General features: G+C 38.2%; 1 protein-coding gene across 4 annotated transcripts in view; it reads left to right on the top strand.

Moving 5' to 3' along the window:
- SYNE1 (spectrin repeat containing nuclear envelope protein 1) overlaps window positions 1-22,893 on the top strand; it is a 294,429-nt gene extending 271,536 nt beyond the window's left edge. For 3 of the 4 annotated variants that reach the window (XM_082303445.1, XM_082303442.1, XM_082303443.1), the window contains 14 exons: window positions 1,935-2,117; window positions 2,527-2,664; window positions 3,398-3,589; window positions 4,479-4,809; window positions 5,653-5,721; window positions 7,650-7,792; window positions 8,640-8,766; window positions 9,899-10,110; window positions 11,604-11,804; window positions 12,150-12,278; window positions 12,645-12,857; window positions 13,840-13,929; window positions 15,757-15,815; window positions 21,830-22,893. In XM_082303445.1, the coding sequence (XP_082159571.1) occupies window positions 1,935-2,117; window positions 2,527-2,664; window positions 3,398-3,589; window positions 4,479-4,809; window positions 5,653-5,721; window positions 7,650-7,792; window positions 8,640-8,766; window positions 9,899-10,110; window positions 11,604-11,804; window positions 12,150-12,278; window positions 12,645-12,857; window positions 13,840-13,929; window positions 15,757-15,815; window positions 21,830-22,070 (2,328 nt within the window). In that variant the 3' untranslated portion in view covers window positions 22,071-22,893. The remainder of the gene's footprint in view (window positions 1-1,934; window positions 2,118-2,526; window positions 2,665-3,397; window positions 3,590-4,478; window positions 4,810-5,652; window positions 5,722-7,649; window positions 7,793-8,639; window positions 8,767-9,898; window positions 10,111-11,603; window positions 11,805-12,149; window positions 12,279-12,644; window positions 12,858-13,839; window positions 13,930-15,756; window positions 15,816-21,829) is intronic. The other variant, XM_082303444.1, reaches the window with a different exon arrangement.
- Window positions 22,894-23,210: the final 317 nt, after the last annotated feature.

Here is a 23,210-nt window from a genome sequence, read left to right on the forward strand (position 1 = left end):
CTTTCTCCTTTTTCTTTCTTTTTTTTCCTCTTTTTTTTTTTTTTTTCTCATTTTTGTCCTGAACACCTAATTTCTCTGCCTACCAAATAGCAGGAATGCAAGTAACAAAATTGTGGTATTCAAATTCAGTGGAATTCAGCAGCTTTACTGTGAATTCATTATTAAGTTGGCCACCTACAAATACTGACAGAAGCAGGTTTCTGCTTTAACTGTACATTCTTTCTAGTTCTTTTTCTTCTCCATATCTGCACTTTAATTAAAAAAAAAACAAGAACACACAACAAAAAGAGCTCATCAGACCGTATAAGAACCTTGCAGTTCCTGAGCACCGAGGTCAGACATGGCTCTCACTGACTTCAATGTACAAAACCAAACTCCTTCCTCTCCAGTAGTTTATGGAGAAATGAAGAGAGGTTACAGGAAGGAATGCAACAGATGAATTCTTGTGTAGCTGAGAGGAAAAAATGGAAGGCAAATAAACAGCTGTTACTTTGCTGGAGAAGGCTTGGTAACAGGTGAAACAACAACTGCACGCTTTTAGATTTCATGATCCTAGTAAATACAGTCATATTTGTGCCTCTAATATAGTAATACTTGTGCAATTTTAAATAAATTCAGTTCTACTGGTCATTTCATAGCTGCAAGCCCATTTGCTCCTTTTTGGTTGTCCCGTACCCAATTTGATAGCCATTCAGTGAAAAGAATAAATATACTGAGAGGACTCTACAGATTGTGATCTTTTTTGCAACCAGTTTCTTTACTTTCTTCTCTGGTATTACAGCAGAAATGTGCTTTTTTCATTTTTAGCTTTAAATGGTGCAATATGAAATGTATATATTTTTACACAGAAAAGTCACCTGTTTTATTAAAATTTCTGTACAGAACTATGTTACCTATCCTACTTCTACAGTCTTTATTAAGGGAAATGTCTAGTTTTGGAAGAGATTGACTGTTTTATTGTGAGGAATATCAGAAAGCAAGTTTGTAGAACTACAGTGGGATCCAAACCCTACTTGTATTCAAAAGAGAGCTGGTGTAATCTAGGTTTTTGAGTCTTCCTTTGATTGCTTTTCTATTTCGCTGATGTGACAAGATAAAAACAAGTAGATTTTTGAAAGAATATTCATTTATTGTTGTTTTTAGTAGTAGTAGTAGTATTAATTCAGTCATTTCTCTGCAAGGTGCTTTCTCCAAGTTTCATGACTGCCATAGTCACAATATAAAACCCAAGGACTAGGTCACTCGTGCACCTCAGCTGTGTCTCTGTGTCTCTTGTAACAGCAGAGCAAGCACTAAAAGTACATGGTGCAAAGATTTGCCTAGACATAAGTTGGCATGGATATTTGTGACATTTTCTTTTGTGCAAGTATTTTAAGGCAAAACTTACTTGTACACCAGTGTACTAAGTATAAAGAGATGTCTCATTCAGTACCATGTTTCAGAATAAACAATTGCTCAAATCTCTTCAATGTTTGCATTTCAGCAAATTCAATATGTGAAAAAAAATCCAGTGAAGCCACTGTTCCTTCTTTTTTAAAGAAGAGTTTCATGTTCATTGTTTGCACTTCTGTTCTCAAATATGAAAGCATATAATTTCGTAGAAAGAAGACTTTTTTTTGGTACTCATTTTGCCTTTGTAATGGATATTCGTGTTGCAATTTTCATTCAGTGAACCATGTCAGTTTTAAAATTTTTTTTTTGTTTTTTGGAGGGTTTTGGTTGGTTTTTTTTGGTTGGTTGATTTTGCTTTTGCTTTTTTTAATCAGAAGGCAGTATCTCAATGGGGTATAGAGATGTCTCCAGTTAGTGGAACTTATTGGCTTACATAAGTCCGAGTGCAGAAGTAGGGTCAAAATAAGGCCAGAGATCTATGTAAGTATCCTGATTTCAGTAATCTAAAAGTCTAAAGGTGTCTTTTGTTCATACTGCTTTAGGCTTTCCAGAGACAAGTGCATGAAAGCCTGACTCAGCTGGAGCTGATCAATAAGCAGTATCGGCGCCTGGCCCGGGAGAACCGCACTGACTCCGATGGCAGCCTCAAGCAGATGGTTCATGAGGGGAACCAGAGATGGGACAACTTACAAAAGCGAGTCACCTCCATCCTGCGCAGGCTAAAAGTATTCTTCCATTTTTAAGACTTCAATTTCACTACTCTAGTTATGAATCGAGGGTGCTTCAGAAGCTTTCAGTTTAATGCATTTGCACAGTGTTTTTGAGGAGATTTCTGCCTTTGGAAGAGGAAGGAAGCTTATCAGTTCACTTAGTCCAAAGGAACCAAAGTATAGGCTGTAGGCAAATGCTTGGTGACATCAACCACCACCTTCCGCACAGATAACTTTCATAGGACTGCTGATTGCAGGTCTAGATGGTGTTACTGAAAAGGGAACCTTGGAAACCACATAGGAAGTGAAAGAAGGTGTACTGAGTTTAAATTGGGTTTGATGTGGATGAAAGTCATTTCCCCACTATTGCTGGGGATTTTCATGTTGTTGGTCATTTCATGCCACTCAATTTTCCACCCTCCAGCATTTTATTGGCCAGCGGGAGGAGTTTGAAACAGCACGTGACAGCATCCTGGTATGGCTAACAGAGATGGACCTGCAGCTGACCAACATCGAGCATTTCTCAGAGTGTGATGTCCAAGCAAAGATAAAGCAACTTAAGGTAAAGAGTGATTGAGTAGTTACAGAAGGAGGGATGAAAGAAGGGGAAAAAAAAACATGCATGGTGGGAAAACAATTTTAAGAAACATTATGCAGAAATGCAGCATGATATGGTTCCTTCACTTGCAGGCCGAGACTTCAACCTCAACAGTTATGGGTCATGTCAGATTACAGTATGTACTTTTCTGTCAAAATATAAGATATTTGAGCCGTGAAAAACATAAAAATAAAACCCCAGCTGTGATAGTGTACTTTCCCTCATCAGAATAGAAAGTGTTAATAAAAATTATTTATGTAAAGTCTCCATTATTGCTAATATCTAATAATAAATACATTTTTCAACCATTTTTGCATCAGAAAACTCCTTATCTGGAGAGAACAATACTAAAAGTCACATTATCCAAAATTCCACTGTGCTAGGTTTAGCATCTGTGTTCGTTCTAGACATTTGGTCATTAGCATGGCTTGTTTAGAGAAGAGCTTTCTTTCCAAATTCAACAAGTGAGGAATGAGCTGGTAAACCAGGACGTATCACTGGTTTTGGCTTGAAAGACTGTGGAATGCTAAGTTTAATTTAATTGCTCATTGTTGCTCATGACAAGAATATTTAGCACAATCCCTGTTTGTTACCCACACCATTCTTTCTGTAGAACTCCAGAGACCTGCATCCTTAATTACCCAGCTTGTTGTCATGTTGATTTTGTTGATAAAGCATGGGCTTTTCTTTTACACAGGCTTTCCAGCAAGAAATTTCACTGAACAACAGCAAAATTGAGCAGATAATTGTGCAAGGTGAGCAACTCATTGAGAAAAGCGAGCCCCTGGATGCAGCTGTGATTGAAGAAGAACTAGATGAGCTGCATCGTTACTGCCAAGAGGTCTTCGGTCGTGTGGAGCGCTATCACAAGAAACTTATCCGCCTTCCTGTGTGTATATTTACATATGTTTTTACTTGTCTGGTTTGTTGCCATTTTACCAATGTGAGAATGAGGAAAGATGTTGAAATTAAGCCTACGTAACTTTCCGAAAGTCCTGTGGTTAAATTTTCTTGCAACCCTGACCATCTGTCTCCGTTCATTACATGTTGTTTGTGTCCTGCTCAGAGAGCAAACTGACGAGATCTGGAATTTCTGTAAATCACCATGAAAATCCATGCAAATTGGAGATTTATAGAACTTTATTCATGGGGGTAGCACTGTGGTACTGGTCATAAGAACATCTCCCTGCACTGTCAGATAGTTTGATTGGCAGCTTAGTGAAGTTTTTTTTTAAAAAAAAAATATATATAAAATTATTTTTCTCATCAGAAGAGACAGAAATTTGTCTCCAGAATTGAACACAAGCTCAAAAGTAGAAAAGGAAAACAAAAGGAGAAAGTGGAAGGAAAACAATTTTTGGTAGCTCAGGTCCTGCTGAATGAAAGGAGCAAAATCCAGGGGTTTCAAAATATGAAATAGCATAGTGAGAGCAGTGCTCATGATAAAGATCACTTACGCTTTCTGTTAATTGATTCCAGATGTTTTTCTAACTTAATATTTGCATTGAAGTAATATCAGTAAGAGTCTGGAGATGCTTACCTTATGTGAGACTTTATGGTGCCTCAAGTAATTAAATGAGCTGGCACTTTGATCTTCTTTGTTGTTTTGGTTTTTTAGTAAACTTTAAAAACAATGAAAGGAAAGTGCAAAAGGATGCAAAACGAAACCCCCCGCAGTGTGACTGTCACCTAATGCTACTTTATTTCAGTGTCCCAGGCTGACCGTGCAGTGCCTTTGCACGTTTCATTGATTGCTTCTGTTTGCATTATGCTTCTAGCTAACAGATGACGAGCACGACCTCTCTGACAGAGAGGCGGATCTGGATGAATCAGCAGATCTCTCTGACATACGCTGGCATGACAAATCTGCGGACAGCGTTCTCTCCCCGCACCCCTCTTCCAACCTTTCGCTGCCTCTTTCCCAGCCCCTGAGGAGCGAGCGATCGGGGCGAGATACCCCTGCGAGCGTGGACTCCATCCCCCTGGAGTGGGATCATGACTACGACCTTAGCAGGGACCTGGAGACAGCCGTTTCACGGGCACTGCACTCTGAAGAAGACGGAGGACAAGAAAAAGACTTCTACCTGAGAGGAGCAGCTGGGATAGCAGGTATGGTGGCAGACCGTGTGCTTTGTTTTCTCTGAGTAAAAAAAAGGCAAATGTTACATGTGTGATTGTGTGGCCAAGATTCTTATGGAAAAGTACTTTAAATAGCCCCTGGTGACTTTAAATAGTGTTTCCTAAGTGGTCTCAGTGGCCCTCTGGCCTTAGAGACAGTGATGGACATTCCTGGATGACGACAGCCTTGGAAAATGGCAAAGGTGTACATGATATGGCAGGGGATTGGCTGTGTATCTGTGGGTGAGGCCTGCCAGCTGGGATATGTCGTCCTTAACAGCCCTGTGTCCTAAGTTATTCTGACTAGAAGAAACTATACTGGATATGGCAACAAGTGCAGAGCAAAGTAATGAAGAAATGCTGTGGGAGAGACCCACAGAGAAAATCGTCAAGCGTTTAAATAAATCCTAGCTCAGTCCTTATGCAGGCAAGACTCCAGCAAATGAGTGTTTAGTCTGAGGTGGGATCTTGGGTCTTGCTCTCCACTGAAGTTGGAAATCCTTTCTAAGTGTTTGTGCTTTGTGTAATAAATCTTAACAAGTGAAAGTGCCCAAATGGAGCTAGTTGTGGGATAAGACATATCAGTGTCTTTTACTCTGATCTTGTGGCTGTCTTTTGCTTTCCAGGTCATTGCTCTGAAAAGAGTCAGGTTTTCCTGGATATTAAGAGACTTTGTAGCAGGCTCCCTGTGTTTCAGTCTTCATCTTTTTCTTCTCCAGAGAGAATGTTTGCTATTGGAACCATTTATATAATCCATCTCATGAAAAGGACTCCTGCTGTAAGGAGACAGCCATTGCTGAGCCATCAATTCAGATTGTGCTTTTATTTTTTCAGATGTAGAGATCCCTGAAACTCTTGAGGCCTATGTAACACTCACAGAAAACGCCCTCAAAAATATCTCTGGTAGGCATCATAAAAGACTAAGCATAGCCAGATGCAAATACCATGGTGCACAAGCCTAACTTCTTTCTCTTCTCTTAGCGTCTGCTGTCTTTTCACAGCTTACAAGATAAATATTTCTTACATGGCAGCATTGGCATCCTAACTTAGAAGTATCCTCCTGCTTTACTGCTACGCTTAAAGGTGTCATTAGGGGCATGGATGAAATGATGTCTGAAGTATTAGCCTTGCCACCTTGGCTAAGTAAACTAAACTGATCTGATTGGTCTTTTTTCTCTGGTGTCCATCAACTGGACTAATACATGGTTACATCTTAAGGCAGAAGGAAAAGGTATAGAGCAATACCTAATTTTTCAGGTTTGCTTTTTTTTTTTTTTTTTTAAACACAGCCACATCTTGGATTATCATGCAGATATAAACTTTTCGGTTAGTTGTTGTTTCATGTGATCAAAATGTCAAGTAGAGGTACTGTCTTTATCTTAGTCTCATATATTGGAAAATTATTTTCTCATTGCACAAGATTAACCTACTGTCTCATTTGTTAGATGACTCTCTTGGAGGAATTAGATACATTTGAAATACCTTTTCTCATAATTTCAAAGTTTTCCTCTTCTAAAATAATGACTTCATTGCAAACAACAGACATTTAAAATCTTAGTGTCTGTGACACAAGCCTCAGGTTCACCACCCATTTTTATTTACTCCCCAAATTAGTGAAATAATATTATTGATTAAGGGTATAAGTAATACCCTTAACAGCAGTAATAGCAGTACTTACAGAAAAAATGTTTCATTTTCTGACCTGTGAAAATTTTTAAAGTAATGAGCAAAAAGCAGTGTTGAGCACTTTGTCCTGTCCATTTGGGGTGTTCTATATGAAAAAAGATTATTCATCCAAGAGGCACCATTTCCTGTAATTAGTTGGACAGAAGGCTCTCCTTCTCTATTCCTGTTTTTAATTGTGTCTTTATGAATGAATTCGAACTGTCTTTGTAAACAGATGGAAATCAGGCATAATGATAGAATATGCATAAGAAGGATCTCATGTGGTCCTCTAGGCTGCAGCCTGCTTCACATTAGAATTTCCTGTAGCTAATTTTTATCACAGAACTCAGCTGACCTCTATAAGGAAAATACAAGTTAGTCCTGCTTCAGAAACATTGCTGTAGGTTCCCAATAGCTTGAGTGAGTAATACCATCTTGCAGATATGTTAAGCATGATCTTTCTCAAGTACCTAATTGGAAAAATACTGTGAATTTTGCTGCTTACTGTGGTTGCCCAAATCAGTCATTGACTACTTGCTGTGGGCCTCCAAGATGTCCAGTCATCTATGGATTTTGACAATGATTATAACAGTCTCACTTAGCATTTGTAAGCCACTTCTAGTCTTTAAAATTGTATACAAATAGGATCCTTTTATGGAGATCCAAATTCTGCTGCTTTTTAGTGGAGAGGAATAATACAAAGAGAAATGAAGATACCAAAATTTTATATGGATTTAGATCATACAAATGGAGATTTGGGTTAGAGGGTTTTATTTGACAGTGTTTGAAAGGGAAAAAGATGTTTTCCAAAATCAGTGAAGTTAGCGTATGCTTTGCTGAGAACTTTCTCTTTTAAAAAAGGCAAGGCATTCAATGTGGGGGAAAAGTCACTTCAGAATAATTTGCGAGCCTACTTTAAACTGTGGACTCTTCTCTAGTATGCTTATGGCAAGCTTGTTCATTGGCATCATCTGCTGAAGGTTGCTAACACTAATGTAACTAGTTACCACTTACCTTTGACATTGTAGCACTCATACTGCTACCGCCACATTTCTCCTTTACTCTCTAATCTAAATAGTATTCCTAATATCAATTCTGCCTGGGTAAGGAAAAAAAATCTTTGGAAAAATTGGGGTGACAGTCACTCTTTTTTGGTTGTGATACAGGTGAACCAGGTGCCCTGGAAGCACATATCCGACAGCTGGACAAGGCCTTGGACACCAGTCGCTTCCAAATACAGCAAACAGAAAACATCATCCGTAGCAAGACACCCACAGGACCAGAACTGGATTCCACTTACAAAGGATATGTGCGTGTGTTTTGGAGCCCCAGTCAAATACGCATTTCAAGCTTATCTTAGCTTTGCCATTGAAGGAAATACAGCTGCTTCAACAGAGCAATTAGCTGCAACTGCTTCCCAGACTCACTCATATGCTTGCTACCCTTAATCACATGCTATCGTTGTTTATGTTATTAGTGTGTTCACAACAGTATAAGATTAGAGGAACATGACTCTCAGGAATTTATTTTCCTATTACATTGTTGGAGATGTCTAGAAGTACTTTCTCACACATGCTTTTATCCATCTAGTGATGATACCCTTGTTTGAATTTCCTCTGCTTTTAAAAGCAGGTTTTATAGCTTCAGGCACAGTATTGTTAATGAATTATAAACATGCAACATAGAAACAAGGTTGCATGTATGGAATCCCTGATTAAAAAGCTTTCTCAGAGAGGTTTTCTGGAAGATAAATCTCTCTCTAAGCCACTCAAGTAATTTTATTACAGACGGAATTTAAAAATTAGCTGCTTGGATGCATAGTAGTATTTCTACATTTAGGTTAGTTTTCTTTATTGGTCTTCTAGTGTCTTTCCCATAGTGTCTTAAAATGCAGAAAAGATGGCACCTAAGACATCTAGATCGATTTGGCATAATGGCACTATGTTATTTCTGTTTAGTCTTAACTTAAGCTTTAAGCCTTTATTGTCTCCATGTACTTTTTTTGTAGGATCAGCACAGATTTTTATAATAATAGATATTTTTCTTCACACTTATACTTTTGGAAATTTCTCTAATTTGCATTGTAATTCATACTGCCCATACAATTGGTCCTGTACACTGCATATTGAAAAGGGATATTTTGTTTGTTAACACAGATGAAATTGCTAGGTGAATGCAGTGGAAGCATAGACTCGGTAAGAAGGCTTGGATATAAACTGAAGGAGGAAGAAGAAAAATTTTCAGGACTCATTAACATGAACAGTACTGAAACACAAACAGCTGGTAAGTAACATGTAGTTATTTGATGAACAGCAATTATGGAATGATGCAAACATGCAAAGATTTTCTAAATAAACATTGGTATTATTTGCTGACATATATATTTACGTGACTGACTGTTACCATGTTCTGTTTAACATCTTTTAATAGGAATAGAAAGAATTAGTAAGTAATACACACTCCTTGTGTAGGCCCTATGAAGAGTTTAGGCATACAAGTCCATTTTAAGAACCCCTTCATATCATGAGGCATAACCCTAAGCCTTTTGGAAAGTCCCTATGGATGCAATGGGGTTTTTTTGTAAGACTTCTCATGAAAAAGGTTGCTTATATTGCTGTACAAAACACCTAAGTCAGCATTTGTTTCTTCTAATATTAGCTTTCACCTCTAAGATTATCTGCCTACAGTAAAGAAATTTATTTTCACCTGATTGAAGTATTCACCTAATTTTAAACATCAGCTGTAGAACAAGAGATATTGGATTGTAAAAACATGGATTTATTCCAGAGACTACAAAGGCGTCATCTCAATTCTAAGCTTGACAAAATATGCTACCCATATAGTCTCTTTTATTTTGTTTTAAATTTTAAGTTGATGGAATGATACAACTTGTCCTTCTACCATAGCATTTCAAGTTATCTAGCAAGAAGAAATAGCCCCTAATTTATTTCTTTTTAGTGCAGGTGTTTATCCAATGCATCAGCAGTAGCTTAGGCAAATGTAGTGAGCTGTGACAAAGTGTGATAGGCACAACTACCTATGAAAATAATATGTGGTTAGTTAGATATATTCACATTTCTTGTCTGGTTTGCACTTATGGTAATTTAAGATGTCTTTTTTTGCCAGCATAACCTGGTTTTAGAGACCTGCATGTATCAGCTTAATTCTGCTCGTAGAAGTCTGACATTAGAAAGCAACAAAATTTCCTGCTGACTGGAATCATCAAGATTCTTCATTCTTTCTCTCCAGCATCACTTTCTTCAATCTAACTTAGTTTTTAATGTGGTTAAAGTTTGTGGCTTAGGGGTTTTATGGAGCATCTTTTTGTCCTAAACAGTATTCAATTCATGCAATTGTGTCCGTGTAGCTAGCGGATTTTTTTGGCTTTTGTTGAATTTAGTGTTTGTAATTCCAGGTGTAATTGAAAGATGGGAATTAATCCAGGCTCAAGCTCTAAGCAAGGAGCTGAGGATGAAGCAGAACCTTCAGCAATGGCAGCAGTTCAACTCTGACCTTAATAGCATCTGGGCTTGGTTGGGAGAAACTGAAGAGGAACTGGAGAAGCTCCACCGCCTTGATCTCAGCACTGACATACAAACTATTGAGCTCAGAATTAAAAAACTGAAAGTGAGTTTTACTGGTTTTTTTCCGTGAGTTACCTTGTAAAACTGAATGCAACAGGTATGTTAAAGAGGTTGCAAATAATTGCAGCTGGTTTGCCTCACATAGCAGGCTGCTGCTGATAAAGTAACTGGGAAAGTGATTTTCTGAATCACCTTTTGGCAGGAAAATGTACCACTGGCAATCCAAATGAAGTTTTGGAATAGTAATTCTGTGGCAATTCTGTAGTTCCAGATAACTCCTGTACAGATAACTCCTGATGTCACCCAAACTGATGAAATAAAAAAAAGTGCCGAGTTAGATCAATTCTCTTCTACTCAAATAGGTAACAAAAATAGGTGCTCCAAAAGAAATGCCTCATTGAGATATACAGCTTTGTGTGGAGGAAAGAAAGAGTCCAAAGGGGTTGTAACCTACCCAGTGTCACCAGTGCAACATAGGAAAAATTTGATGCCCCTTTGCAACACTCCTTTTCTTCTTCTGTCATGTCAGATGCATCAGGATCTGAATGTTACTTTTTCATCTCTCTCATATATTTTACAGTTATAAAGATCTGCAGATGTGGTGGCCCACAACTTCACATTCAGTTACTAGTATCTTACAAGCGTGGGCACGAAAATATGGGACCCAATGTCAAAATGCACTGTGCTTCATGCCAGGGATGAGGTGAACAGACAGTAAAGGCTGTTTCCAGCAGTGATCCATGAGAAGCATGTCAATGCTTCAGAATCATGATCTTCACTGTAATCCAAATATAGCTGCCATAAGTACTACAAAGGTTACTGTGACATCGTGCTTTTCAGTAAATGCTGTAATGTAGGTGGAAAATGGGACATTTCATAAGAATTCTGTTCTTATCTCACCCCCTCTTTGAAAGCCCATTAGTACCCTCCAAACCAAAGGAGGTGGAGTTTCTTTTGTGACTTCCAATGTAAACAAATCAGAGTTTTTATACAAGCTGTGCTTCTATAAATTGAAGTTCTTTATACTCTTTGTATGTTTTTGTTTCTCTCAGTAAAAGCTTTTCTTTTAAAATACTGATGACAGCAGTTTCCACTTGAAAATATGTTGGTTTTCATGTTAATCAGCAAAACTGTGAAGTGAGGGCAAAAGTTTTATTGTGAGTTCAAATAGAGTTGTGCTATGTCTTTAAATTTTGTTGGACCTATTCTGTCTTTAAAATATCTGAAACATGAGCCAGATCTTTAAAATTCAACTCTGACTTCAGGCTTTTAAGACTTTACAAGTTTAATTGGCTTGGTCTTGTTTATGCTTACAGTAAAATTTTAGTAGATGTTAAAGAGTGAACATTTGCAGAGTCACAGAGTGAGCACAGAAGTATCATATCCAGAGTAAAGGGACATGTTACAGTATGGTGCCTTTCTGCAGCTGCTGATGGCAAATCATTGCAGTCTTGTGGTGCCTTCTCTATTTTTCTTTCCCTGAAAGTCATGTTTTACCAATTTCCATTCTTTCTTCCCCTTTGTCTTATCATCAAGGAGCTGCAGAAAGCAATTGACAACCGCAAAGCCATCATCTTATCCATCAATCTGTGCAGCTCAGAGTTCACTCAGTCAGACAGCGAGGAGAGCAAGAAGCTCCAGGAGCGCCTGACTCAGATGAACGTGCGCTGGGAGCACGTGTGCAGCATGATCGAAGAGTGGCGCAGCTCCTTGCAGGATGCATTAATACAGTGCCAGGTTTGTACTGTGCCTGTTTCAAATTGTCAGCCACCACATATTGAAAATATAAACCATTTACTTATCTGGTGTGCTCACAGTCCATCTGAAACTTGCCTGTGGAAGCCAAAATACAGCTTTGGCATATGTTTTTCTCAAGGATGCACCTGCGCTACCTAAAACATCTATTTACAGTCCAATATTTACTAAATTTGTCATCTCTGGAATAGTATTCTAATATTCTATTGTACACATGGTAGAAATTACTCTATTTAGCTAGTAGGACGTATCAGAGGATAAATTAAAAACCTGAATTTGACTGGAATATTTTGCTAGCCTGTTGAAATCACGATTCATCATTTGCAGGATTTCCATGAACTGAGCCACGGTTTGCTGCTTTGGTTGGAGAATATTGACAGAAGAAAAAATGAAATTGTGCCCATCAATCCAAACCTGGACTCAGAAATACTGCAGGATCATCACAGACTTCTGATGGTAGGACTATAATCACCCTTTTCTCTCCCAAAACACTTCACCAGAAAAACATCTAATCAGATTTCTCTTTCTCTTGAGGGTGAGCACTGTACATTGTGTACTAACACAGAGCTGTGGGACCCATGTCAGTGACTGACTTTACCTTGGTAGGGAGCACCACTCACTTTCATTAGTAGCACAACACATGATTTTAAATCTCAGGAACCTACTAGGCTTCTGTATATCTTCCTGTCAGATTAGAAGTTTGTATTGCTTCTCTTTTTTTTCCATTTCTTTAATTTCAAGTGTTGAGTTTCATGAGTTCTAGCTTTTTTCCTTTTTTTTTTAACTGCTGTTAAAAAAATTTGATGCTTGCCTTGGCAACAGCAAATCAGACGTGAACTGCTGGAGTCTCAGTTGAAGGTGGCGTCACTGCAAGATATGTCTTGCCAACTGCTAGTCAATGCTGAAGGCAAGGATTGTCTCGAAGCCAAAGAAAAGGTACATGTCATTGGAAACAGATTGAAGCTCCTCTTGAAAGAGGTCACACGTCATATTAAAGACCTAGAGAAAATTCTAGACATTTCAAGTAGCCAGCTGGTAAGTCACGTCTTTTCATTCCTTTCTGTTCATTGAGCGTGCTTCCTGCTGTTTTGACTGCCTTTCTCTGAACAGTGCTGTTGGCTGCTCTGTTTCTGTGGTTTGCGGTGCTTATCAAGATGGAACATGTAATCTTTTAATACCATAAAGTAATCTTAAACTTCATAATGTAAATATCTCTTCTGATGTGATGGGGTTTTTAAATTCACTAATACTTTTCTGTTTGGTATAGCAGTAATTACTGAGCTTCTTGGTTTGTTTACCCTGCTATTACTGAATCAGTCAACTGGCAAAGTATATGAGATAATTATTCCAGTTGCAGTACTGAAAATTACAATGCGTCAGTTGTCACTGGAAAGGACGTTAATGCACACTCTGTCAAAGAGAGGAAAAAAAAGCATAAAATAAATTCTGTAGGAGTCTATCATATGTGTCTCTTAGCTTTGAGCTATAGTCCAAATCTTCAAATTGTCGTGCATCTCAGGGTGTGTGAGAGGGAGTTACACATACATCTTTGCAAGCAGTGACAGATACAAAGCAAAGATTTCAAGGCTCTCCTTTAGTTAACCTTTTTTTAAAAGTCTTGGATTAGTAGGAACTTAAAGCACATGAACTCAGTTTTTCACTCCTTCTAGTGGATTTCTGCCTGTTTAATTAAAATCATGGTAGTACCAAACTCTTCTTGTAATTCACAGCCAGTGAAGAACAACTGTTTTTTCCCCTGTATTGACTTGGGTGGAAAATATGTCACCTAAAAAATAATGAAGTTTTAACTACTGTTTGCTTTCCTTTTCCTTTAGGGCTGACAGAGAAAACATGTAATGCCTTAGTCTTTTAAAAATTTGTTAACAAAATTTAGCTGCTTTATTTTATTTGCCTTGGAAATAACTCTGCTGGAATTTCACTTAGGGTAATTTTTGTAGTTTGCTTATCTGTACAGCTAGTTGCTGTATTTCTGAGCTCCGTTCCTTCTGAACTTTAGGAATTGTCCTCATGGTCTTCCGATGAATTAGACACATCAGGCTCAGTGAGTCCTGTATCTGGAAGAAGCACTCCAAGCAGACAGAGAACGGTAATTTCATGTCATTTATTTTCTTCCACCTCTTGGGTGGGAGCTCTAGATGTCTACAGCAGTTCTAGCCAGTTGGAAGTCACCCCTTCTCACTTGTTAGGAAAGGAAATGGCATAAACCAAAAGCAAAACACAGCTGCTTTCCCCAACCCTGCTGCATATCCCATCCTGCATGAAACCAGAAGTGGTAAATACTATCTGAAACCAGGGCTGTCAGTGTGGTTGGTTTACCATGGTATGGCATGTCGTGTCTCTTGTATTTTGCTCTAGTGATGGCAGCACCCCAAAGTCTGGTCTTGTCTGGTATAATCAGTCCTCCATTTCTGTTTGGCCTTCTCTTCAGAGCTGCTTCATCAAGGATCTCAATAAGTTTTTTTGTCATTTCTGATGCAGGTTGCAGATGGTCTTATTGAGACTTTGGATGAATGGCTAAGTAGAGCTGAAGGGCACAAAACATTATTCAAACCAGCTAGTTGTGCAGGACCTAATCAATGGCTATGGTGGCAGCTCTGGAGTTGTCCATCTACATCGCTGGCACAAAATTCAAGAAATATAGCAATACATGCCTAGTACTTAACACTTCCGTAATCTGAGCCCAAATTGGAACTGCAATTATTTTGTCTTTTTCTGCAATTCTATTGGTTGATTAATTTGCTTTTTTCCTTAGTTCTTAAGACAATCAGATTGGTTTTGTTTTGTTTTGCTTTGTTTTTCCATTTGCACTTTTTTGTAAAGCCTCTGAGTTCTGTCTTGATAAATTTATGGCTCTTGAAATTGGTTTATTTTTTTAATTTTTGTTTACATTCACTAGTTTCCTTTTAGATGCTAGTATGAGAATGTAAAGGAATACTGGCTTTTCCAAAGGAGAATATAAACTTAACATTTTATTTCAGAGGTCAACGCTTTTTTCTTTTAAATTTAAACCTAAATAATTTATAGTAATTCTGATATCACGGATGTAACTGAAGGTTGCCTAACCATTACAGGAAATGGAGAAGTATTTTACCATAAAATCTTTGTCTAGAGAGCATTTAGAATTATGGTAGGTTTCATCTTAATATTTTAATAAGGATTTGCCTATCTCTAATTTGTTATTGTTCATGTACATGACTACTTTTTTTCTTTTTTTTTTTTTGTCCATAATTCATAGCTAAGTTGTATGATTCCTTGGGTATAGTTTTCAAACTTCTGGGTTCTGCATCTTCACAATTTTGAAGACTGAAGTGATATTGTTTAGAATTTCAGTGCCAAATATGCTAATACTAAATAAATAAACACTAATAAAAAAAATACAGTCAGAGTTATAAATATCTAACTGCATTAAATAATCCAGCAAATAGCTGTGAGTGCAAGAATGCACCTCCAGTTATTTGGCCTTCAAAATTGTGGGGTGGAGGAGAGGCAAAACTTGTCAAAGGAGGGTCTTGGACCTTTTTCCTTGAGAATATTCATTTTTCTGCATGTGCATTTTTAAATCTATATATTTTTCCATATCCAACTTAATTAGATTTCATCTATTTCATATTACAAATTATTTGAACTAAATTTCTAGAGACTTTTTTTAAAACCCAGAGCTACTGTTCATAAACATAATGTCTAAACTGTTATTTTTGAGTTCCCTATGTACGTTCCAATAATTTTCATACTCGGCTAGGTGCAAAGAAAAGCCAGTTTCCTTGGTTTATGGGTATTGGTCACTTCACTTGATTTTTTTTTTTTTTTTTTATGTTTCCTTTGCTGCACTTTTAATTTAGTTTCATCAGTAGCTTGTCTTTATTTGCCTGGACTGAACATTCTTCTTTCTTTACCCCCTGTTCATTGCAAACAGCCACGGGGCAAATGTAGTCTCTCACAGCCTGGACCCTCTGTCAGCAGTCCACATAGCAGGTACCTTATTCTCCTGGTTTCCGCACTCTGTTCTAGAACACCAAGGGGATGATAGAAATTGGCCATGATTCCTCTCAGCCTGCACTGACTCCGTCAGGTGGTCAGGACTTAGACAAGTGGTAACTTCCCTTTTGTTAATTGTTTGGCAAAAGGGGCTTTCAATTACTTCAGATTCTTTGTTAAATAGAGATACAGACTAATCCTTGGACACCTGCAGCTTTTGCTTCACAGAAATCCCATGTAATCAACATTTATTTTTCATATGCCTGAGCAGGGTGATGGTGTGTTTACACTCATGATACTTAATGATTATTTTATTTTGGCATGATTTATGAGGAATGCTAGTAAGTTCATGGCAAACACTTTCTATCATCCTCTTTACCTCTAGATATTAAATTAAGGCAGGTAATAGGCCAATATCATATTCTAGAATTCACAAAACCCACAGATCTGGATGAGACATACTAACATCCTTTTCTTTATTTATTTATTTCCTTTTTTCTTCTTTTTTTTTTTTTTTTTCTCTGAAACGTTTTGTTCAGTTTGTGGGTTTTCAATACTTCAGCCTCAAAACTAAGAGTCAGAATTTGAGAGTATTGAGACTTGGGATCACTTTCTCTTCCCTCCTCAGACGACTGCAATATAACATGCTAACATTGCCATGGCTCGCCCAGTGCTCGCATCCCTGCATTGCTCCGGGAGCAGCACTGCCCCATCTCTGTCTGACCAGTAGAGAGCAGGCTTGCAGCTACAGCTCCTTGCTTTCCACAGTGTCTCCAGCAACCTGTCATCTCTGCAGCTAACAGTGCTTCTGCATTCTTGTTGTTGTCAGTGTGATGTGTGTACCTTTGCTCTTTCACTGATTGGTTTACTAGCCTCTACAACTACGAAGTTAAAAAAAGAAAAAAAAAGGCAAACGAGCAAGCCAACGTGTATAAAGAGGACATCTTTTGCTAATTTAGCATCTTACACACTGCTAAAATAATCAGAAAGTGTGATTAAGGTATATTTGTTCTTATTATATCTAATAAATCTCATTTAACCTAAATCTCATTTATTCTCTGCATATCAAAAATGAACTGATTTATTTTTAAAATAGCTCCTGTTAGAGTCAAAGATTTTATGTTGGAAAGAAGAAAATACAAAATTAAGTAATTTTTTTTTTAATAACTCCTGTTAGAGTCAAAGAACACTGGATTTAATACAGTGATTGAGCCACAAACAAGCAGACAAAAAAATACCTTAAAAGTATTATTCTTTTTCGTGAGCAAAATCAAGACTTTAGTCAGCAAAATTATTCTCATTATAAATGAAGTAAAGAGCAAAACTACTTACCACGTAGATACTTACATAAACACTTCTTTTAAAACATTTGCTTTACGTGTGTAGTTAGGGACTGTGAGTTAAGTGGCACAGTTGTAAAGCCATGTAACAGATGGAACAGGTAAAGCATCTTTTACTGCTTCCACACGCACTAAGAAGCTGACTATTTTTAAGGATTTTTTTTTTGCCTTTGAAACAAAAGGAAACCACATAGAGCATACACATAAACTCCATCTTTTTGTCTGATGGAGAAAGAGAACTAATTATTCAGCTCCAGTCTGCTATGATGCTTGGCGTTTAGTTTCTTGTAGGGAGGAAAAAAAGGGAGGAGAGGGGCTTTACTCTGCAGCCACTAACAGCGAGGAGGAGGGGATGATGTCTTTGACAGATCAGCATGCTTGCACTAGCACCATTGTACTCAAGGAACACACTGTGTGCGCTTTTCCCCTCTCCTGCATAGGCAAACCACTTCTGCCAGCCTTCTGAGGTTTCTGGTTGTAGGTGTTTCTGGTTGCTCAAAGAGCAGCTAGCAGTGCTTTGCAGCTTTGGGATCAGCCACTGTTCTAGCAGTGGCATTGGTGCAGCACCTTTCAGATCAAGGCTTTCCAGCACTGTTTATTAACACATCTTGTAGCAGCACAACACAATGTTCAATTTGTCATTCAGACAAGCATGGAATACAAATGAGTCACTGCTGAATAGGAAACTTAATCAAATGCACAAGCCAGACAGGTTGTGGTTGATGTATAATGTGGTCTTAACTGATAATGCAGTACAAGCTGTCACTATGTTCTTTAATATTTTGACATGCCTCTGATCAGAGTACTTTGTGTTTGATCTTGCACTGGATCAGCAAACCCTGTTAGACTTTAGTATAAAGGAGAAATAAAGTCAGTCCTAAGAGGTTTTTCACACAAGAAGTTGTGGAGGAAAGTTCGTCTAAAAAATTAGAGGGGCCATGCTTTGTGTATAACAAGTGTCATACCACTTTGCCTTCTCCATTATCATCACAAAAAGACAGGCATGTACAGTGTGATGCTAAGCAAGGTGCTAAGCAAGACTAGACATTGTGGATTTAACTGAAGCTTCATCCAAGCAGTACTAGTAATCGTGTGCTTAGGTGGGAAAGCAAATCCAAGAAGCAATTCGTCCTTTTTCATCAGTTTAATAGAGCTGTCATAACTGCACACCTGGATCTGTGCCTGTGAATTTTTTTATAGTGATTAAAATGTTAAAAGATTAAAATAGTGGTTCATTTTGCTCAGGGTTGTTTACATTGTCTCTCTTGAGCAGCTCTATTCAAGTCTTGGTGCCAGAGTGCCAACCTCCATTTCCTGCTCTCCTGAAGCCTCCCCGAATGACTAGTGGATCTTTAAAGGTCACTTGCTGTTCCTGGAGCAGACCAAACCACATCACTCTTTGTGCCTTTGCCCACAAAATGGTATTCATGGCTACACAGTAGGTTTGGGTTTGGCTTGCCATGATTCTTTTCCCAGTTATCTCCCTCACTCTCACTTGGAGCTTGTTACTTAAACACCATATATAACTGCTGCTTCTTAAACTTACTGGATTCACTACTTTTTTTTCTGTGCAAGAAGCCAATCATGTCTGGTATTTGCAAAGACCTTCAGCATCTGTCATCAAATAGATGAAATTTACTATTCTTATATTCTGTGCAATAGTCTTTTAATAAAGGTATTAAATTAAGGCCCATTCTTGAATTACTGCAGTAAATAACATCCTACTGGCCAGCAGTGCCTGTTTCAATGTAAGCCTGTTTTCTCCATTCCATTGGTCACTTACCATTAAACTCACTTTATTTATTTCTATCAACTTCACTTGACTGATAAACTCCTTTTTGAAAGCTTTCAGATGCTTACTGCAATACAGATAGGTTACATCAATGATATTTTCCTTGGGAAAAAAATAGCAATCATCTTTACAAGAAGGTTCCCCTCTGAGCTGAAATTAAAGTTCACTTTGACCATCCTATCTATAGCCTGGTAAATTAGCTTCTCCTTTCTTGAAATGCTTAGAGAAGAGTTCCAGTGACACTGACATTACAAACTCTCAAAGTAAGGTGAACTATTGCTTGCACTTAGGTTAATACATAAAATTTCTTGCCATGAAGAAGCTTACTGTTGGCCAGGACTGCAGCTGTGCTTCCCTCTTTCATTTGCTAAGTAGGAATTGTGTAGTGGATGTAGCAGATGGCCCTACCTCCTTCCCTCCTCACAGTGTGAAAAATGGTGGAGCAGTCAGAAGAGACGGCTGAAGAGGCAAGCCCAAGAACAGAAATTACATTTTTCTCCGAAGTGGCACACAGTATTTCAGCTTTCCCTTCTCCTGCCAGACTAAATAGGTGTTCTGTCCTTAAAAATAGTGAGCTTTTTTTATTAACAATATGTATTTTTAACCATGTCTCCTTACCAAATCCACTCTAAGGTGAGCCATTCCATTTTTCAGCCAGTTATGTAGATTGCAGTGGTGTATCTGCCATAACTACAGGCAGTACAGCACTCAAACTTCATATAACTCCCCTTCTAAAAATGCTTTTGTAACATTTCACTATTTTCTTATTTGTTTCCACACATTATTCTTCAGTAGCCTACTTCACTGCAGAAAAAATGGTTTGCTGTGAATTGTTTTTTGAAAGAAAGTTTATGCTCCTTTTTGAGATCAGCCATGCAAGTTTACATATAGCATTTCTCTTCTTTTTTTTTTTTTTTTTTTGAAAACACAAAGCAAGAAGTGCTAGACTGTGCTACTAAAGGCATAGGAAAAGAACAGAAAAAACAGATATTAACAGATATTAACTTTGCTCCCTTTTGATTCAGCCTTTTGGAAATTCGCATTCTGACACCCAGTGTTGCCCCAGAGTAACTTTGGGCCAGTGAACAAAGTGACACTTTGCTCATTACCAAACACCAGTTAGCAACTGCAGAAATGTGGCCATTTTTTAATTTGGATTAACAATGTTTATACAATGAGAGCCTTGTAAATAGGTAAGGTGTGCAATCAAATGCTTGGAAGGTAATTAAGCACTCCTTGTTCCCTTTGTTCCTACCTCAGTCCATTAACTTTTTGTCTTGGTATTCTCAGACAGCAGAAGTCCTGATCTAATTGAACTTTAATGTGGAATGCTCTGATGCTGTTCAATGTGCCATGTCCTTTCAATATCTTCTTTATAATGCACGATCTTACGTTATGCAATAAGCAACTTTCCATCTGGGCTACAACAGTGCGGATTCAGAAACCTCAAGATCTGATGTTTTGATCATCACTGCTTCCTGGGATATTTAGTTCAACCTAATAATTCAGCATATCTGAGTGTTCATGTATGTGTTGGTCATCTGAACTTTACCAAATCTGCCTGGCTTTCTTCATAGTGGAGTGCTACACATAGATGAACAAGAAAATAAAATAATCTCAAGCATAGAAATAATTATTTTCTGAACATATGGGAAGGAAACCTTTGCTAAGCCTGGCATTGTTTCAAAGATGATACTTTCATTTTTGGATACTTCCCCACACAGATTCAGATTTGTTAGAGAGACAGGATCAAAAGAGCAAGGGGAAGTCAAAGAAACAATAGGGAACCATCACCCCATACTTACTTTACTGGGGAGCATTTGACCTCGGCCAATACGCCTGATTTCCCACATCTCCTTATGAGCATTTTTATCTCTTAAACTCTAGGAAACCATAGGTTTTCTGAGGCTTCATAATCATAGCAACCATGCAAATGTATTATAGGAACACATCTGAGACAAAATACATGACCTAATGTCCTAATGGCAGAGTTCTTGAAGCAAGTTACTTGAAGGCTCTGAGTTCTTCTGGTTTTGGCTTGTCCTGAAAATCAGTATTTTCCCATGCCATTTAATTAGCACACTGAGACCATCAGATTTAATCTTTCCTAGTCACTCTTTCCAGCTCTCTACAGTTTCAGTCAAAAAGAGAAATGTGAAATTTATGTCTTTATCCTCCATTAAAGTAATAGAATGGATTTTTGAAGTGTCCCTTTGGAAATACTTGTGTTAGATCTCTCCTGCCTCACAGACATGTGATAGGTATGTGCCATTTCAAGTAAGATCCATCAACATAAGGGAGTAAATCACTTGGGAGGTGATAGGGTCAAGTCAGTTGAGCAGATAGATTTTAACTGCTGATTCTGTGCAAGAATCAAAATACAATGTGCTTTGTAGAAAATAAGTCCCCATTACCTGCATATTGGTGTATTGATTCACTGAAGATGATGTAACTGAATCTCAATGCATTATACCCTCATGGATACCTTATACATAAACAAATGTAGAAACTTCTGCAAATCAATTGGCCATTTTAAACAAGAAGGCTTCCTTTTTAGACAGCATGCATTGAACAAATATGACAGGTGTGGCCCACCTTTTATTTTCCCCTTCTCTAGCACAGTGCTTTAAGTGGAGAGTCCTCCCCATAAATGATGAAAGGGCTGTGGGGTCACAAAGCCCCTTCTATTGTGATCATTTGGTGTTTTCCTACCCAGTCTAGAAATACGGGGTCTCTTAAGAGTGTTGGGGAAATAGCACGTTCAGTGAAAATACCTCAATCCAAGTCTGTGCAGCTTGTAAACCAGCCTTCAGGGGAGGTTGACTGCCTCTGCTGTAGTAATGTTTTAGTGTATTCAAGTGTCCATCTTCTTTTCTCAGGTCCACAAGAGGTGGCTCAGGTTCCTCCCCTTCTGAGGCTGGGCCGGCGTGGCGGTGCCCGTCCTTCTTCCTCAGAGTCCTCAGAGCTGCTCTGCCACTTCAGCTCCTCTTGCTGCTCCTGATCGGGCTGGCATGCCTGGTGCCAATGACCGAGGAGGATTACAGCTGTGCTATGGCAAACAACTTTGCCCGCTCTTTCCACCCCATGCTAAAGTACATGAATGGTCCTCCTCCATTGTGAAGGAGACCTGTGAGACAGCGGGAGACCTTGCTGGAGTGCTGGCTAGGAGCAAGATGGTTTTAAAGGGTGACAGGGTTTTCAGCATGGTAGCTTTACCTGTCTGCTGTAGCCACCAGTGTGCCCGTATCTTTCTCTGCTGGCACTCAGCTCGAAACACATCAGTGTATCAGTATCAAACTGCACAGCGTACACCTGAGTAGCATCATTTCAATACTCGCATCCTGGGTACTAAGGAGGATGCAACGTATATGAGGGAAACCTCTTCTGTACAGCTTTTGGGATCTTTTAGCCACTTTATATCCAGGTCATTGCCCTGTACTATGCATAGCCAAGGACTTGATACTGTAGATCCTTTCCTGTGTGCTGCTCTAAATGACCCATTAGCCAGTCTTTGTTAAATACCCTCTCAGTATCTACAGTATACAAAATAACCAATGCTTAAGGAATTTTAGAGCATTTGTAACATACAATTTTAAAGAATCTTGTATGGCAATGTATTATTCCCTGTGGTTTCTGTTTCAGGCATGGTGTTCTAACTTTTGCTTTGGATGCACAAGGTGTAAATCTGAGAAGCACTTTTTTAAGGTGTAAAAAAAAACGGATGTAATAAATAAGATTGCAGAAGTTTTTATGAGGAAAAAATGTTGAATGTCAAGTTGAAAAACAAAGAACATATTTATGTATGTACAGTTTGCTAAGCCAAGTTTTGTTTGTATTGATTTCTTTGCATTTATTATAGATACCATAAAATATTTTGTCTACGTGCTTTTTAATGACAACTATGGAAACCTCTAAGTTTAGAAGGAGATATGTATGGTATAAAAAAAAATAGAAGACATCCATATGCTGCACTTCAAAAAATAATTAAAAATTCTGTAACAAATTAATGGTATTAGGTATATGTTTGAATGAGAAGATCTGGAAAACGACAACTGACAGAATACATGGGAAGATACTCTGTTAGAAGTTGTGCTGATATTGCAAGCAGTACATGTTTTGGATTAATGATTCATCACTTCAGGTTTTTCTTTTTTTCAAGCTGCTTCTTGAAGTTCCCTCTCACCTGTGTGGTTTTTTTCTGTCTGTGTTTGTGTGTCTGCATCCATGTGCAGCCTTTGAAAATTGGGGTTGTACCAGTCC

Source organism: Coloeus monedula (genome assembly GCF_965178545.1).
Source record: "Coloeus monedula genome assembly, chromosome: 2".
NCBI lineage: Eukaryota > Metazoa > Chordata > Aves > Passeriformes > Corvidae > Coloeus > Coloeus monedula.